Source organism: Gouania willdenowi, chromosome 22 (genome assembly GCF_900634775.1).
Source record: "Gouania willdenowi chromosome 22, fGouWil2.1, whole genome shotgun sequence".
In the NCBI taxonomy this organism is placed as follows: domain Eukaryota; kingdom Metazoa; phylum Chordata; class Actinopteri; order Blenniiformes; family Gobiesocidae; genus Gouania; species Gouania willdenowi.
The window spans coordinates 940,454-960,805 of record NC_041065.1 but is presented as its reverse complement, the minus strand read 5'-3'; the positions used below and the strand labels follow the sequence as shown (position 1 = coordinate 960,805).

Here is a 20,352-nt window from a genome sequence, read left to right as displayed (position 1 = left end):
TCTGACCAGCCTCACTCCAACACCTTCACCCCCCACATCAAAGCTACAGTTTCACCCCAGCTGCCTACAGAGGCTCTCTCCCCTATCTTCCCCCCCTCCTCCCCCCCTCCTACAGAGACACCTTTCTCCATCAAAGAGAGAGATGTGAATAGACTTTTCAGGAGACAAAACCCCCGTAAGGCTTGTGGACCGGACTCTGTCTCTCCTTCTACCTTAAAGCACTGTGCTGATCAGCTGTCTCCAGTGTTCACAGACATTTTTAACACCTCACTGGAGACATGCACCGTACCAGCCTGTTTTAAGGCCTCCACCATCGTTCCTGTCCCTAAAAAGCTGAGGATCACAGGACTTAATGACTACAGACCCATCGCTCTGACATCTGTGGTCATGAAGTCCTTTGAACGCCTCATGCTCTCCCACATCAAGGACATCACCGACCCCCACCTGGACCCCCTGCAGTTTGCCTATAGATCCAACAGGTCCGTAGACGATGCTGTAAACCTGGCTCTCCACTTCATCCTCCAGCACCTGGACTCCCCAGGCTCCTACGCCAGGATCCTGTTTGTGGACTTCAGCTCTGCTTTTAATACAATAATCCCAGCTCTCCTTCAGGACAAGCTTTCCCAGCTGAACGTGCCAGACTCCACCTGCAGGTGGATCACAGACTTCCTGTCTGACAGGAAGCAGCACGTGAAGCTGGGAAAAACCATCTCTGCTCCCCGGACCATCAGCACTGGATCTCCTCAGGGCTGTGTTCTTTCTCCTCTGCTCTTCTCCCTGTACACCAACAGCTGCACCTCCTCTCACCAGTCGGTCAAACTCCTGAAGTTTGCAGACGACACGACCATCATCGGTCTCATCGCTGATGGAGACGAGTCTGACTACAGGTGGGAGACAGACCGGCTGGTGTCCTGGTGCAGCCAGAACAACCTGGAGCTCAATGCTTTAAAGACAGTGGAGATGATAGCAGACTTCAGGAAGAACCCAGCCCCCCTCACCCCCCTCACCCTGGGAGACTCTACAGTGAGCTCTGTGGAGTACTTCTGCTTCCTGGGGACCATCATCACTCAGGACCTCAAGTGGGAGCTGAACATCAGCTCCCTTATCAAAAAAGCTCAGCAGAGGATGTACTTTCTGCGGCAGCTGAAGAAGTTCAGTCTGCCAACAAAGATGATGGTGAACTTCTACAGCTCCATCATCCAGTCCATCCTCTGCTCCTCCATCACCATTTGGTACGCTGCAGCTACGGCCAAGGACAAGGCCAGACTGCAGCGTATCATCCACTCTGCAGAGAAGGTCATCGGCTGCAATCTGCCCTCCCTCCAGGACCTGTACGCCTCCAGGATTTTGAGGCGTGCAGGAAAGATTGTGGCCGACCCCTCCCACCCCGGTCATAAACTGTTTCAATCTCTCCCTTCTGGTAGGAGGTAGGAGGACCAGAACCTCCAGACACAAAAACAGCTTCTTTCCCTCTGCCACCATCCACATGAACACACCCCAAGTCACCCACTGAACCCCCCCCCCCCCGATCACCACCTCCACCAGCTTGATATCTGCTGCACTGTATATATATATTTATATTTTTCCTATTTATACTTTATTCTCTATCTATCCTTTATTTATCCCTCATCCTTTATATTTATCATTATTATTATTATTATTGTTGCTGGGTTGTTCTTTGTTGTTTTGTTTTTATTTCTTTTTGTTGTTTGTTTTGTGCACCAACCACCAAGTCAAATTCCTTGTACTGTCCTTAAAACTGTACATGGCCAATAAAACATTTCTGATTCTGATTCTGAAATACTGTGTGTGTGTGTGTCTCTCCATCCATCTCCTCCGTGTGTTATCTCTCTCGCACGCATCTTGCACATAATCCGTCGCAGGTTGTTAAGAGAGAGACAGAAGTACCAACTCTCTAAACGGCTCTGTGTGAGTTCAGTATTTTCATCCCAGTGTGGTGCCCGAACGTGCTTCAGCCGTGTGTGTGTTTACATTGTAGCTGCTAGCATCTTTCTTAGCACATAAAATAATATCGGAAAAACTCACCCTTGCGCAGAACAAACAATCATAGTGGAGCCGTGTTGTGGACCCATTATTATTATTATTATTATTATTACTTCAGCCACTGCTTGTTACAGAAAAACTTAACATTGACGCTAAAACATTTTGCAAATATATCTCGAGTCACTGTCAATCTTTACTTCATACAAAACTACAGTACGCCAGTTAAATCAACTATTCATCAGCATGCATGGCTATACTGTACAGAGAAAGTTGGTCACACCAGAGCCACCACTGGATAAGTTTGTGTAGAGCCCTGATGATAATATACAAAAAATAGTATTAGCAAAAATAGTAATAGTAATAATAGTAATGGTTATAATAATAATAATAATAGCAATAACAAAGTAATATAATAAGAATCTAGTAACAATAATACGATAAAAAACAATAATAAAAAATATTAAATAATGATATGGTAATATGATAATATAGCAATGCTAATAATACAATGAGAATACCAGTAACTATAATATAAAATATTAATAATTAAAAAGGAGTTTAAAAATATAATGGTCATTATAGTAATGCCAATAACATTAATAGAGTAGTACAATTATATAATAATAATAATAATAATAATAATAATAATAATAATAATAATAAGAATAATAATAATGGCAATAACAAAATAAAGAAAATCCAGTAACTGTAAAACAATAATAAACATAAAATAAGGTAATAGCAATATTAATAATAATACAATGAGAATACCAGTAACTATAAGATAAACCAATAATAAGAAAGATGAATACGTAGTCACATCATTCATCTCTCCTTCTTTGGATGCAGCGTCTAGGTGTATTACCTCGAGCACCATGTGATAAGCTTCAGCTTAGCTTAGCTTTCTTAACTGCCGACATTAGAACTATGTGCATGTTAACATGGACTTTGCTGGCTTTTCTGCTATAAATGACTTGACTTCTCCAGCGTGTGATGCTCTGCTACAAAGTAAAAGCATCACGTGCTTTTGTTTTGCTTATGTGGTGAAAATATGAGCGTTTATAAAGCTGTGTTCACGGATAAACATGAATGTTTACTTACCAGAATAGTACGTCCACAAACAATAATCATAGTGGAGCCGTGTTGTGGATCCTCCCGCTCACAAAAACGTTACATTCCTCTGAATGTTTGTCAGCACAGCCTCCGCCCACAGTCATGGAGACAAAGGAGGAAGTGAGTTCGTGACCCGAGATTTAAAGGTTTGGAATCACGGGAATAATATTAAATAACCATGAAATATTAACTTAAATGACTTTTAGCGTACAAAAACGTTTTTTTTTTTTTTTTTTTTAACCCCAAACTGCGACACAGTGACGTCATAAACCCGAAACCGGAAGTAGCGCGCTCAACACTGCGCTCTTACCGAGGGAGCCGTAATTATAAAATTCACGTTAATTTGACCGTTTTGCTACACCAAATGACTCTAAAATAAGCTTGATTAACGTGGATGCCGATAGATTTTTTTTTTTAAATGAGTCGCAGTTGATCACTGTTCATCTGTTTCGCCATCAAAATGGATACCGGAAGTCGACTCAACTGTGATCAAGATGGATGCCAGAAGTCGTCTCTCAACACATGGTGCGCTAGCGCCCCCTCACACCCTGAGGTCAAAAGCTGAATAGGTTTCATTTCGGGGCCGTCCAGAAGTGAAATAAACTTAAAATAAACATTTTGAAATGACCAAATTACTCCAAAATAACAGATACACACACTCGGGGTATTTGGAACCAGTCGACCGAGTTTCAGGTCGAACTGGCACCGCGTCGGGGAGATATTTGCTCCACACACACACATCCAGACATCCACACAGACCTCCCTTGAATTATAGTACAGATAGATTTTAAATACATCTGACGGAGAGAAAAGGTGCCTGCCAAAAATTACCTAAAATATTAAAACTACTTCTGCTACTGATAAATTCACAATTATTCTATATATTTGAAAACAAGATTTTTATATCAGCTGAATGTACAGCAAGTGTTTCAAAGTATTTCTGCCAAGAAATAAGATGGTGAAACTAAATAAAACAAACTCAAACCCTGGAACAGTCATGTGACAAATCAATCAACAGTTCTTGTTTAGAAAGATTATTATTATTCTGAATACACAACTGTAAGGTTGATTATCAGAGCTACGCAGATGACACACAGCTATATCTATCACTGAACCCAGATGACTATGGTCCCATTGAGGTGTTGTGTGACTGTTTAGAAAAAGTAAACTGATGGATGAGTGAAAACTTCCTTCAACTAAACCATGACAAGATGGAGGTGATTGTCTTTGGTAACAATGAAAAGAGGACTGCTGTCAGCAAGTATCTGAGTCTGGATCTTTAGAAGATAAAGACCAAGTCAAAAACCTTGGTGTTCTGATTGACTCAGATCTGACATTCAGCATCAGATCAAATCTATCACAAAAACATCTTCTACCACCTAAAGAACATCTCCAGAGTGAAAGGTTTAATGACTCAGAAAGATCAGGAGAAACTGGTCCATGCTTTTATCTCCAGCAGACTGGACTATTGTAATGGTCTTCATCAAACATCTACAGCTGGTTCAGAACGCTGCAGCTCAGGTCTGAACCAGAACAAAGAGGTCAGAACACATTACACTGGCTCCCAGTCAGCCTCAGAGGAGACTGTAAAGTTCTGCTGCTGGTTATAAATGTGTGAATGGGTTTGGTCCAGAATACATCAGTGAGATGTTAGTCAGGTATGAACCCAGCAGGTCTCTGAGATCTATGGACACAGGTCAGATAGTGGAGCCCAGAGCTCACAGTAACCATGGTGATGCTGTGTTTAGTTGTTATGCTGCAAAGAAGTGGAACAAACTGCAGCAGAGCTGAAGTCAGCATCACATGTGAACATTTTTAAATCAAAGTTAAAGGAACTTTTTTTCTCTACTGTGTATGATTGAGAGAGAGATTTATGGTCATGTTGATGATGATGTCATGTGTTTGTTGATGATTTTAAATGTTCTTATTGATTTTAAACAGTTGAATGTTTCATCATGTAAAGCACATTGAGTTGCCTTGTGTATGAAATACGTATACAAATACATTTGCCTTTCCTTGCCTTGCCTACAGTAGAAACAGAAACTATAAAAAATAATTATATTGTGAACATGTTTATATTGTAGGGAACATATTATATACATAAATGTAATTGGAGTCTAAAGACACAAAAAAACACCACTTTAAAAAGAAAATACACTAATATAAGACCTCTTTACAGTTATTTGACTCATTCTACGCTTGCGCGACTTGCGACGATGACGCGCTGGTGACGACATAATCCAAGATGGCGGCGGCCTGGACTACAGCTGACACTATTTAATAAAAGCCTTAAAAGACATGAATATAATGAAAAGAGTGGATGGACAGAGGCATAAACATGTAGACTTTCACACGGACACACACAGACTTATTAAACACACACGGACCTCGGTAAACGGAACAGGCTTCACCGGACGGCAGGCACTAGGACCCAGAGGCAGAGTAAGTGCGTCCCCGTAGTTTATCATTTTACCTGTTGTTAGAGCTACTATGTTTACCAGGGAGCAAATATTTATTCCTGGTGAGTGTTTTCCAGAGTTTTACTGGGCTTTTTACCGGTGATTAGTTTCTCCCTTCCGTAGCCACACACACACACACACACACACACACACACACACACACACACACACACTGGATTAAATAATGAATAAAATATTGTTTTATCCCGTTCTTCTCCTTGTTATTATCACATTATAAAAAAGTTTAAAAATAGCAGGAATTAGTGCTGGTCTCGAACGGTCTTGAGGGAAAATCCCGAGTCCGAGACAAGACCGAGTCAAAATGCTTCAGAGTCCGAGACGAGACCGAGACCTTTAAAATTTGGTCTCGAGACCAAGACCGGTCTCGACTACCACAACACTAGTCTGATGTGTGAGGAATATGTCATTCACCGCTGTTAACGCCAGAGGTAAATTTACTCATGTCAGATCAGAATGATATTCCAAATGGATGTTACGCAGAAAGCTGTTGAAGAGCTGACTAGTGGCTTCAGAGGTGAAATGATAACTTAACTAGAAGTTATGTGTGCGTAAATGAAAGTGTGATTACCAGCTTTTATATAGCTAGTCATATTGTTGGTGTTTACTCATATTGATGTAGTTTGGCTAGTTAATGTGAATGAAAGCCAGAGCCTGCGTGCTCGCTGTGTGTGTGTGTTCTGACTCACTACGTCAGTTATACATACAACATGTTTAGTTATAAGCATGTTTCTTTATGCACTTATAACGTAGCGTTAGGATGGTTCATGTTTGAGCAGTAATTCATAGTGGTTAGCGTGTAGTGTTGTTACTCAGGCTGCTTTTCAGTTAAGCTAATTAAGTGACAGGATGTAGTAGCATACCTACTGAATATATTTCACAATAAAAGCAGCCTGCTGGTTTTGGCAGTTAAAGGATTTATATATTGGCCAACGTTGTGTGATAATGATAAAAATGAGGTTAATGTATTATCCTAAGCCAATATCCACTTGACTTGTGGACTCATTTTACTCTTTAGACTTGTTTATTCTCAACGGTGAATAATTAAAATTTATATTGATTAACCTGATATTCATTTTAATAAACCAGGTTGTATTCTTTTCTGTACTCATGTATTATTTATTTTTCAGCCTATATAGGAATTGATAAGAATTTTGAATTTGAATTTTATTTTAGCGGTCCTCACAAACAAAAAAAAGTACAGAACAAACACTCAATTGTCCAATTTATCCACCAAAAGGGTGTAGGTTGAAGCAAAGCTTATATATACAGTACCTACCCCATCACAACAAAACAAAACAAGGTTCTCTACATAATATCACACACAAAAAATATTTAACTTATATTACTAATCAAGAATCAATAAAAAACCAGATCGATAAAGCATCGGAATCGCTAAATCCTTATCAATATACATCCCTAGTGAATAGATAACCCAGCCTTGAACGGCTGGCTGTGAGGGAGCAGAATGTAGATAGGATTTGTTTTCCGGCCAGCAGCACAATTTTCTCAGTGCAGCGTACAGTTGATCTCTCAGTATTAAATCTAATATAGTGGTCTATCCTGAGTGCTATGATAACAACTTCTCCATGTTAGATTCCAACGTCTGAGTGTTGAGACAAAAAAGCAGCAGCGGGCCAGATAAGGGCAGGGAGGGGAGCAAAGAGGTACAGTAAGTGTTCGTTGAGGAGCAGAAGAGTGACAGGTGGAGATTACAGCGTCGGACCAATCATAATCACAGAGAAACTGTATAGAACAACTTGTGTCACAATTGAGTAATAATTCTTTAAAAATATGAAGAATTAAAATCCATAAATCAGAGCAAAAATAACACAGTTGTTGCAATAAAATCACCAAGTAATTAATGCAGGAATGAATTAATGTTAATGCTTGAACTTGTGAGATTATAATCGGAGAAGAAACAGATCAGTTTCTCTTTTACCTTATCTGTGGCTCTCATGCTATGTTATACAAATCAACACAACATACATGAGTTAATTAATTTATGGGTCTGAAAGCGTCCGACACTCGCAGGCTTTATCAGCTGACTAATGTAGGTCAGTCCATCAGATACAAATCTCTATGTTTCCTATAGGATGTCATGGTAAATAACGGGTGAATATCAGCATTGGGGCTTCAGGACTTGCTCAGCTCTTATCCAGAACAAAACCTGGTCCCGACCAGGTTAGTCGTTCAGCCTAAGTTACCATGGTGATTTAGCTCTGTAAGACATCATCTAGCTTTGTAGGACAGCACACACTGATTAAATCCTGGAAGTTAGCGCAATATGAGGTCATCTAGCTTTGTAGTACAGGCCCTCAATGACTCATTTTGTAATGAAGAACGTTATAGTAATCTGCCCTCCCTGTACAGCCCAGACACAAACTGTTTCAATCGCTCCTCTCTGACAGGAAGTTTAAGTCCATCAGAACCAGAACCTCCTGACACACTGTGTATTTCCTTCTGCCACCAGCCTCATCAACACCGCCCTGATCCCCCACTAACCCCCCATAGGTGGCCACAGACAGACCTATTTTACATTTTTTAATATGTGAAAAAACTAAAAAATGTTTCCAGTACTTTTATTTTGTAGAGAATTCTAAAGTTGTCATTATTTTGGAAATGCTAATTTTCAAATTACAATTTCAAATTTTGATGAATAACCTAATTATCGGTTTAAACTCCAACATCTTTACAAATTTGGGACATTAAACGTTTTCATCTCAATGGCTAATTGTTAAGGGCTGATGGTGGAACCCCTGCTCCTGCTTTGGCTGCTTTAATGCAACATTTGACCTGAAAGTCTAGGTTTTAGCAGCAGCTTCACTGTCTATGGCAGTGGAGCTGCAGAATATGAACGTTTGTGTAAAGCTGCAGGCGAATGATGCAAATGCTTCAGAATGCCAGTCGTGTTCGAACACAGTCATGTCTAAAGTTATTTGATGCAAAACACTTCCACAGCGGGAAAAAGTCAAAACACTATCTTAGAAATGCAGATATTCATTGTTATTTAATGTTGCTTCTAAACCACAGTTTGAGATTAAAATAAATAAAGATGGTGAAGTTTTGCAATCTTTCTTTCTTACCTTGACAGGGTTGTAGCCAAGTTCAATGGCTTTATCGATCCCCTCCATCACCTTATGAAACCCTGAGAAAAATCAACAAATGAAACATTATCAGATAATAAAATGCCTCCTGTGTCATGTCGTGCTATATCTGTGTGCAGTTTGCAGGTTCTCGTGTCCAACCTATTGAGGATGAACTACATCAGTTTGCATTGTCAGCATCTTGTATTTTGAGACCAACAAAAAAAGCTGCATCAGCACAACCAAAATAATGTGTTTTTGCTACTTTTAAAGAATCCAAAAAGCCTACAGAAAAATGAGAATTTAAGATTCCAGTGGTAACTAAAAAACTCCCATGACCCTCAAATGACTAACAGCATCAACACTAAGGGAGTACAAAAAAATAAACACATATTTCACAGAAAATGTCCAAATCTCTTTTTTAAATCATGTTTTTTAATAGAAAAAAAACATTTAACTGTGCTAACTTTATCGAAGCACGTAAACACCCGGTCACTAGGTGTCAGTAGACGCACCATCAGACCTTGTTTAACTGCTGAATCTCACTCCTCAATGACTTTTAGCTGGAAGTTGATTACACTTTATTTTTTCTAAAACATACTGAACACTTTGATAGATGTATGTAGTTAATTTTTATTTTGTTATTTTTAAGAATTTAAGAACTTAACAGAATCAGAATCTGTTGTAGAAAAAGTAGCAAAAGTTAAACTTTTTTGATAAACCACTTGTTTTTTTGGTTCTTGAATTACAGTTAGTTACCATTTACTTGTTCTCACAAGGTAAAAAAAATAAATACATTGTACTTCATACAATTTTGTACTTGTAAAGTTGAAATTCGTAATTATCAATATTGCGATGTACATCGTATTGTTTAGTATCAAGATATATCGTATTGTGATACGCATATCCTTTCATATCATCAGATTCATGGAAATGCACAGCCCTAATCAACACTGACGAAGGTTTCTAAATGGCACTCTGTTTCCTTGTTGAACTACAATCTAAAATGTGTCATCGTTAGGAAACATAAGTTGATAATAATGGGAATGTGTTGCTTACCTTTTCTCCGCACTATAAACTCAAACTTGGCAGGAACAAGAGAATCCAGGCTGATGTTGATCAGGTCCAGTCCAGCTTCTTTCAGCTTAGGTAAAAGTCTGGCCAGGTTGATGGCGTTGGTCGTTACAGCCACAGTCTTTAAACCCTCCAGTTTCTTCAGTTCAGCTGTTAGCGAGTACAGGGACAGAAATACATCTGATATGAGGGTCCTTTTAATCGCACGCACACACAAGCTCAGTTAGCTTCTCCGTCCATAAATAATTTATGCCCCGACATCGTTACATCGGTACCAAAAAGGAGACGCTAACGTTAGCTTGCTGAGATGCTTTACTGATTAGCCTTTGGGTTGACGTCCAGTTGCTGGTGAATGTGATTCTGCTTTGACCCGGTTAAAATATAGCATGAAGGTGTTGTGTTGCGCAGTTACTTTAAAGGTTTGTTATTTTTTAGGTGAATGAATTCCCAGATGGCACAAGTTAACTTGAGTCAGCGTGTCACTCACCACACAGCAGCTCCTTGAAGGTGCGTGTGCCAAAAACATCATTATGCAGCCAAAATCCTATTTTTGATAAGTTACAAAGCAAGATTTTTTAAATTCAATTCAACTTTATTTATATAGTGCAAAATACAACAAAGTCATCTCAAAGCATTGAACAAAATATAAAGTCCATAGTAAAAAGAAATAACCCAACAAGATCCACATGAACAAGCACTTAGTGACAGTGGGAAGAAAAAAACTCCCTCTTTTGTATAGGAAGAAATCTCCAGCAGAACCAGGTTCAGAGGTGGAGAACATCTGCTTCCACTGGTTGGGGTTAGTGAACAGAGGGACAAACAGGATATGATAGAAGGATAGTCCATCAGTGTCCCAGACTAGTTGAGTCCAAGATGGCCACTAACCTCATCTCTTGATCCCACCTAAATTTATGTTCAATCCTTTCTTCTGGGTGAAAATACTTAACCCAAGCTTGAGTAAAAATGACCCAATCAGCTCTAAATCTACAGCGACCCAGCAAATGGGTTATGAAAATAACCCAGCATTTTTAGGGGTTAGTAATTTTTTTTCTAGATTACCACCTCAGGAAGCTCTAGGCTAATTAAAATTGTCCCATCTGAGCTGGGACATGAACTGATCCATTTATTCACACACTAGTTCTTCTAATGTCCTTAAACACTTTTATTGATACACACAGACCTGGTCAGAGCAGGTTACACTCCCAGTTAGGATCATGGAAAATAATATTTACTCCGTCCAGTATCTAGTTTAGACTTTTTTTTAGCACTGTGTCCTGGGTATGATGATTTCACGAGAACAGTACTCAGCCATGTTAGGAAGTCCAGAAATCCCACAGTATCCCAGATCATCATTGTAGGGGTTCTTGCCAGAAAATACCACAGACCAAGAATTTGTAGTGTAGTTATAGCGCTCAACAAATTTTTATTTTTTCCCACAAAACACAACAAAGATCAGCTTGTTCATCACTGCAATGCCAAAGTCTCTGTGGACCATTTTGGAGACACTGTGCCAGGTGTTGGTCACTGAGTTGTAAGCCTCAGCAGACCTCAGACATCTGGAGCCATCTCTGCCTCCAACTGCTAAAATATGGTCCATATATGCAACGACTCCAAGTACCTGTCGAGGTGTTCCCATGGGAGTGATCAGTGTCCACTGGTTGGTGTCTGGGTTGTAATACTCAGCAGTATTCAGTAGTCTATAGGTATTCCGTTCCCCACAAATGTAAATCTTGTTGTTCAGTGTGGTGCAGCTGACGTCGCCCCTCTCTTCATTCATTGATGCAATGAACGTCCACCGGTTGATGTCGGGCTGGTAGCGTTCAGCAGTTCTGAGTGAGGTACCATTCCTGTAGCCTCCCATAGCATAGATGCATCCCTTTAGCACGGTAACACTCAATAAGGCTTGTGTCTCATGCATTGGTGACGTCTCCTGCCAAATGTGTGTGACTAAGTTAAACCTTCTCACTCTGTTAGAGGGACCGGCCATCTTAAAACATTACCCACAATGTAGACGTATCCACCAAAGAAGACAGTGTTGTGTAAGAATAATAGTGAGTCATTGGATCCTCCAGACTGTGATGAGTGTGAACTGTGATCCAGCTGTTAGTTCTGTAGTCAAAGGTCTCTATGGTCTTAGAACGTAATCTAACCATCAGTAAAACGGCGTTTGGCAAGTGACAGCAAAACAAGGTGTTGTTGATTCCAGACTCAGAGCAGAGTAACGAAGGTTGAGACATGAGTTGAAGGGTATCAGAGGCCAAGAGGTGGGACTCACGGTTAGTTTTTACCACACCATTGTTAAGCACATTGTTCGTGATGTAACTTTTGTCCATCAGCCCCAGTCGTACCTTTGGTAACAAAGTCGTTCCTCAGGCATGTGGTTTATCCACCTTAAAACACTTTGATAAACTTTGCGCTCCGAGGTCAATGTAAGGTCACCCTGACCCAGGATATCAGCCAGCTCCTGCACCGCAAGCTGCAAAAACTTTTCACAGAAAGAAAACTCCTCAAGATTCTCACCAATAAAGTGTAAGGCCTCATACTGCAGATAGTCAGAAATGACAAGACAGTATGCATTTGAAAACTGCCACAGCTTGATGCAGTTTTCTGTGCAGAGATTCTCCTTTAGGGCTTCAAAACATATTTGTTCCAGGCTCTTTACATTAAACTGATGCACTTCCATCATTAGATCAAAGATATTACTGTCAGAGTGATAGAGATAGTGAGCAAAGTCAATGAGTCCAAGGAGTTTGTGAAAAGTTTGCTCACTGTTGTGACAATGGAGATCATGTTCATCTTCTGTGTAGTTTTAAAGGCGGTTGGCAACCAAGGCAAGGAGCATTACCGCCCAATAGGGTTGGGCATCGTTTGGATTGTAACTATTCTGATTCCGATTCTCGATTTCGATTCCTGTTCTAAATGATTCTCGATTCCGATTCTTTGAGTTGTGCAGGTCAACAGATCACAGATTTCACAGGAACAGAATAAATGTAATTGAAGTCTAAAGTGACAAAAATTGCACCAGCTTGTTGGAGGTTTGAGCTCAATGAATGCTCTTACCAATTATAAAAAATTACAAAACATCCTACTTCACAATATGAACAACTATTTCTGTTGTGACCAACATCTTCTGATTAAATGAACAAGAGATCCACACTTAACGCCCTTCACCTCTGAGTGATTTAAATTAATCTTTTAAATTTGCAAATCACTGTTTTTATGTGCCCCTGCGACCCTGAAAAAAGGAGAATAAGGGTCAGAAAATGGATGATGGATGGATGTTGTATGTTAAATGTTAATGTAAATGTGCCTTTCAATGCTTGGGTTGTATGAATTTGGATGCATTTTTTTAAATTGAACTAACATCGAATTTCCACTGGATGTGTAACTAACTACTCCTAATGTAGTGTCTCCTCAGCTGAACTGTTGCGGCGAGGACTCAGGAGCTCTCACTAATTCACACATAATCGTGCGATATAGTGAGTTGTAGTGAATCCAAAGAGAAGTAAAAGGCAAAACAAACAGTTCATTGTGTCCTTGGAGGTGAATGAAATCCACTGGGTCCTGGTATGCGTCATTCCATATCATTTCTAGAAAAGGTCCACGCACTTCTGTATGAAGAATTGGTCAAATTTTTTACCAATTGTTCCGTGATTATGCAATAGTCACACTGTAAATTTTTAACTTTGATCAGATCATAATCTCCACAAAAGCTGAAGATCTCCAAGATGGGAGGATCCGTCTGTCATTTCAACAAATTTCCAGGTCATCCCACGCACTTCTGTCTAAAAAAATTCAAATTTTTTATGTCACTAGTGAAAAACTAACAAATTATCAGACACAGAGGCTACATTGGCCTCATGTAAAAGGTTTGCAATATTCACGAGTTGTGAAATAACCCAAAGTTGGTGTCCAAAAAAAAAAAAAAAAAATTATATCCTAACTATATACTATAAATTAAAACATAGATCAGATTTTTTTTCTTACATTCCCACATGCAGTTATAGGCTAATGAAAATAGTAAAAAAGATAGACGCATACCCCCCCTCACTAAATGTCCATATCTGAAAATGTATTATTCCAATCAAACTAAGAATTTACAGCGTGGCTACTGAATAATTACAGAATAATTGGAAAAAAAAAATCTGAATTTTTTTAGACCGAAGTGCGTGGGATGTCCTGGAAATTTCTTAAAATGACATGGACGAATCCTTCCATCCTGTAGATGTTCAGCTTTTGTGGAGATTATTATGATGCAACCATGGATAAGGTCAAAATGTATATGTGAAATGTCTGTCCAGTGTTTAGCCCCTCCCCCAAGCACCTGAAGAAAAATAAAGATAGGCACCAGATTTTGTGTCGTTGCTCCGTCATGACGGAGTCGTTAGGCAGCCGTGACAGACCGCATACACGTTGGCCCTCATTTATCAACCTTGCGTGAAAACGGGTCCAAATCTGAGAACACATTGTGTCGTACGACGGGACCAACGTGTGTCATAAACATTGGTATCCGACCAATCACAGCACACCAAAGATCAGGTGTTGATAAATGCTACGAATAAATTTGATCGTCATTAACATGTTACGCCCTCAAATATTCCAGTTTTTGGAGGCCCCGCCCACTGAGGTCAAACAAATATTTGCAAAGAAAAACATTTCCGAGATGAAAATCATCATCCTCAAATCTGAGGTGAAGAAATACAAAGATGTGTTTTTCAGTAGTGTGAAAACTGGAATTTAAGGAGCTCGTTTAAACGCTCTGTGGAAGACAATAATGGAGGAAGTGAACGGTGTTTCCGTATCGGACTCAGGCTGAGCTTTGAATTAAATAACTGAAAATGAGTCTAAATGAAACGTTACTCATCCACAGCCTAAAAGCGTAAATCCCTGCTATTTGATCAACACAATTCTTTACATTTAGAGTCAGGCTGGAAAGCGTGAGCCTGTGAATCCCCTCCTTCCTCCTCCTCTTCCCTGAAATGAATGAATCCTTTAAAATGCCTCAGTGGAGGCTGAGCTGACACTGGTTCAGCTTTGGATCCTTTGGCAGCGCTGATATACATCAGACAGCACTCCATTCACCAATGAAACAGGTTAAAACAAGAACTGTATTCACAAGGCAAATACGTATTTGGCAATAATAACACCCTGCATCTGGATTTGTTGACAAGTTATATAATGCAGGAAAAACAGAAGACTGACCTTGCCCTTCGCTCAAGGTCATTGAAAGAAAATTGTTCAATGGCACCAGTCTGAGCACTGTATCTCAACCTACCAATCTTTTTACTGGTAGGTTGTACAGCTACGGTCCAATTAAATAAAATACTCCACGAGATGAGCTCTTCATAAATAATAACGTCACACACTTCCACTGTACATATACAGCAGCGTTCAGACGCTGGTCCAACAAAGTCGAAGCAGCTCTGCTATGATCCGTGTGCGTGTTGTGTACCTGCCCAGTTCATCAGTGCATTCAATGACGTGAAATAAATTTAGTTTATTTTGTTCTGTTCTGAATGTCCGTCTACTAATGCTTAAATGACAGCTGAGATTTGAAATGTATTTGTGGAAAGCCCCTTGAGATGTATCATCTCGTTTTCACTCTGGGTCACATTATTCTGTGCTGCTCCACTAATCCACTCGCTCAGGTTTGTGTACACAAAGTCAGACCAGACGTGAGATCTGATCGTAGTGTACGATCACGTCAGAATTGCTTTAATGCCAGAGTTTGTGTGAATTTGGTCGAACACACGTCGTTCGCTCAGATCTGAATGTACGAACAGTTAATAAATGAGGGCCAATTACTTTATGGAAACATGTCCGCTTTGTAGACGTTACGCATCCATTACCAGTGACACGCAGTCACATGACACAGTGACAATCAATTGCAGTCAGAAGACGCCCCTTGTGATTGTTTCCTACAAAGATGTGACTCCGTGATCTGTCCAGTCACACTTAGGGTCTATTGGTCCATTCACTCACTGGTTTATCACTGATCACTACAAAAACAAGCCGTGAAATCTAAACAATGTGACCAGTTGTCATTAGACCAAACACATGGGCCATGGCTGTAGTGGAACTAATCACTGCCTGTGGGTTAACCGTTGATTCCTGACCGGAGGTGTGAGCTCTGCTGTAGGGCCATACGTTGCTCTGGTGTAGATAAGGACAACAGGGGGCCGAGAAGTTCAAACTAATATAAAACCCAGCGTAATACACAAAATAAACCCAAAAACAGAAAAATGCACAAAAAAAAAAACAGACAAAACAACAGAAAAATACACAACACCAATTCATCTGCAAATGATTACACACCTCAAAAATACACAAACTGATACACTAAAGTACAATAAAAATACACAAATGATGAAGAGGTCCATCTTAGTTCCTACGTTCCCACCCTCACATATGAACATGAGCTTTGGGTCATGACTCAAAGAACGAGATCGCGTGTACCGGAAATTAGTTTCCGCCCTTAGAGATAGGGTGAGAAGCTCAGTCATCCAGGAGGGGTTTGGAGTAGAGGAAAGCTAGATGATGTGGTACCTCCCACCGGTAGGAGACCCCGAGGAAGCCCCAGGACAAGCTGGAGGGAAAAGGTCTCTTGGCTGTCCTCTGCGCACCTCGGGATCCCCTGATTAGGATGCTGCCCCCAACAGGACAATCAGTAGAAGATGGACGAATGAATGGAATTTAACATGTTGGAAAATGGACACAGTTTGGGATTAATGTTGAGAAAAATCATAAAATTCTAATTACCAATGATATGAACCACATCCGGTCTGATGAGCGGCTCTCCTCCCGTCAGACGAATTTTGTCCACACCTTCTCTGACAAAGAGACGGGCCAAGGTGAGCAACTCTGTGGTGGATAGCAGCTGTCCACGAGGGGTCAACTTTACGCCCTCCTCTGGCATGCAGTACTGACCTGACACAAAGAGGAGAGTAGTTACGATGTTGGTAATAAATAATAAATATTATTATTTTTATTTATTTGGGGCTCTATTCTCCCATGCGCGTAAGTAAAAAAAAGTCGTGCAACGGCGCCGTTTCTGGCTGCGCGCTGTTCTCCCCCTGTATTTAAGTCAGTCGCTACGCGCCTCCATCCCAGTTACGCGCTCTAGGTGGAGCGGCTCTGAAATATGGGAGTTCCCAAATCTGGCCTTGCACGCATTCTTCCGTCTGCTTAAGTTATTTTCCTCTTACGCGCTTCCAAACCTGGAAAAAGTGCAGCGCCCCCTTAAGGTGAAACATTTTAGTGCACAAAAAATATGGACTTACATTTGAAGTCACACAGACTCATGCATCATGGAGCTGACAGCTGTGATCAGACACAGACTTCTGTCCACGTTGGTCACAGTGATGTCCAACTATTTTCATACTATGTCCAATGTAATGTCACAGTTTGATCCACTACAGAGTGAATAACAAGTCAAGTTGTCATAGGCAGAGGTTGGTGAAATACGCATGAGAGGATGAACCAGAAATGGATGGATGGATACCACTCATATCAGCTCCATAAGGCATTAAACTATTTATATTTAAAACTGTGTATTAGCCAATGGTTCTGTTTCACTACAAAAATCTCAGTCTCAGCGCATCCTGGGACCTCCAGCGAATCACAGTGATGCTTTAGAGCAGGAAGCATATTAATGACTGATGAAGATGATGGAAAAGAAGTTAATAAAATCAGGTTTTCCACACAAACGTTAATCTGTCGTTAATATGAGGGGGAAAAAGAAGAAAATTTAACTGCAACTTGGACGAATGCGGTCGATCCTCAGTCACACTGCAATAATCTGATCAATAATCTGATCAGATCACCCTGTTACAGTGTTACTCAACGAAAGCATGTCAAATTAAAAGTGTACTTTATAATTTTCAAGGATTTCAATGACATTTACAAGCATTGGGAAAACTCCATATTCCGTGATTTCTAGCCCCAAAAAGAACGACATCATCGCCCAGTCCTCCTCCTTTGCTTCAGACCGCCTTCATTCAGATTACGCGCTTTTGGTCTACTTACACGCAGTGGGCGTATTAGGGGCCTGGACGGGAGAATACATGCAGAAAACAGGTGCGTAACTGCAGGTGCGTAAAAAAGCGCTTAAGTCCAGACAGGAGAATAGACCCCTTAATGAGTATCGCAATATTTCACCGCACAACTATCGTATCAATCCAAAAAAGGTCCAAATTGAATTTTTTACCGAAAAAAAAAAACATGCAATGTAATGCTAACATTAGCATAGCGCGTAAACTCCCGCTCACTAGGTGTCAGTGAAGGCATCATCAGACCGTGTAAAACTACCTCACTCCTCAATGACTTTTAGCTGGAAGTTGATTGCACATGATTTTCATAAAACATACTTTCATAGATATATGTGGTTACTTTTGTATTTTGCAACATACAAAACAAAAGACAGAAACAAACAACGATGCGATACCCCAACAGCATACACACGGAACGCCATTTACAAGTCCTTATTACCTATATTACAGTAAGCAGTGTGTCTGCATCAGTCCAGTTACAGCTTTTTATGGTCACTTTTTACTGGAAGCAGACCATACACTGATACACCGCTCCGGACGCTCCCGTGCACCATCGCCTCAGGAGCAATTGTGTCTTGTCAGAACTTTGAGTCAGAATACGAACACCATCACTTCTGAACAAACATCACGTGGTGATTTGGCAACTTTATGCTGTTTATTGTTTTATTTTATTACAAACTGGCTGATTTTTACTGTATTCAGAGTTTTGTAGTGCAGTGTGTGCGCGTGTGTGTAGCAATTCGAAAAAGATGGCAAAAATGTTGTTCATTTTTTCTTCAAAGGAACTTTAATGTCATTTGAAACACTACAGAAGAAATATAATATCCCCAAATCCCATTTTTTTTTAGATTTCTTCAAATTAGAAGTATTAACAAACACTTTAAACCCCCACAATCATGTAATAAAAGTACAATGGATGAAATACTAGCACTACATCCTTACACAAAGGGCAACATTTCAAAAACTTACATCAAAATTCAGAATATTAACCCGCCATCTTGGGCTAAAACTAAACTATCCTGGGAGGGGGACCTGGGTACTGAAATTACAGAGAGGTCTTGGCAACGTAGCTTACGACAGATTCACAGCTCCTCTATTTGTATTAGACATAACCTAATTCATTTTAAAGTGTTGCACCGACTACACTATTCAAATGAAACACTTTCCAAGTTCTATCCCAACGTTAGCTCTGCATCTTTAAGATGTAAATTAGGTCCGACTACTTTGGGACATATGTTCTGGAATTGTGAGTCATTGAAAAGTTTATGGTCAAACATCTTTCAGGTTATTTCTCGTGTGTGCAGGAAAAAAATTCCACCTTCTTATTTGTGTCCATTTTTGGGATTCCTCCCCCTGAAATCACTGTTTCTAAGTTACAAGGGAAAGCACTTGCTTTTGCTACGTTAATAGCCAGGAGAGCCATTGTTCTTCAATGGAAATCGGATAAACCTCCATCGTTCAACAGCTGGATAAAGGAAATGCTCTCTGTGCTGCAGCTGGAGAAGCTGAGATATAGCAGAGAAAACTGTCCTGAAAAATTTTGGGTGATCTGGACTGTGTTATAGTCTATACTGAAGCTAATGTTATTGTCTACATGATTAAAGGAGTTGCATTTATTTATTGATTTCCTTTAATTATTTTATTTTTTATGTCGTTTTTTATGTATATCCACTGTTTTGCTTTTTTCTTTTATCTGTGCTGTTGTGTATGTGTGACATGGGAGGGTGGGTGATCAGGAATGTTTGTGTGTGTGTTCATACTTGTAAAATAAAATGAAAAATCTATAAATAAAGTCTTTAAAAAAAACAAATGTTCATTGGTACCAGTGGCCAAGTTATAGGGTCCCCCGACCCATATTTCACAATGATTTTAACATAAAATCAAATAAAAGAGCTATCAATTATAAAAATCTGAAAAAAATTAAAATCTCAAATCTAGAAACACCAAAACATAAAACCATTAGATGTGCTCTATTAAATATTAGATCACTGAGATCCAAATCTCTACTAGTAAATGACCTTATCTCAGAAAATAACTTTGATTTATTCTGTTTAACTGAAACATGGCTGTATCAAGATGAATATGTTAGTTTAAATGAAGCCACTCCTCCCAGTCATTTAAATACTCATATGCCACGAGACATAGGCCGTGGAGGTGGTGTAGCAGCTATTTATCATTCCTCTCTCCTAATCTATCCTAAACCAAAGGCCAGTTACACTTCCTTTGAAAGCCTGGTTCTAAATTTATCTCATATCGAATCAAAAACCTGCCAGCCAGTCTTATTTGCGATAATTTACCGTCCTCCAGGCCCTTATTCTGAATTTCTATCAGAATTCTCTGAGTTTATATCAAACTTAGTCCTCAGTTCTGATAAAATACTGATAGTAGGAGATTTTAATATCCATGTGGACAAAGATAGTGATAGCCTGAGCTCAGCCTTTATGTCCCTAATAGACTCAGTTGGCTTTTTTCAAACTATTAATGAAGCTACTCATCGTTTAAATCATACTCTTGATCTTGTTCTAACATATGGCCTTGATATTAATGAAC

General features: G+C 39.8%; 1 protein-coding gene across 4 annotated transcripts in view; it reads right to left on the bottom strand.

Annotated features, from left to right (window-relative positions):
* mocs1 (molybdenum cofactor synthesis 1) overlaps nt 1–20,352 on the bottom strand; it is a 48,985-nt gene that overhangs the window by 14,827 nt on the left and 13,806 nt on the right. For 3 of the 4 annotated variants that reach the window (XM_028438581.1, XM_028438582.1, XM_028438585.1), the window contains 3 exons: nt 16,514–16,681; nt 9,740–9,904; nt 8,681–8,742 (listed from right to left, as the gene is read on the bottom strand). In XM_028438581.1, the coding sequence (XP_028294382.1) occupies nt 8,681–8,742; nt 9,740–9,904; nt 16,514–16,681 (395 nt within the window). The remainder of the gene's footprint in view (nt 1–8,680; nt 8,743–9,739; nt 9,905–16,513; nt 16,682–20,352) is intronic. The other variant, XM_028438584.1, reaches the window with a different exon arrangement.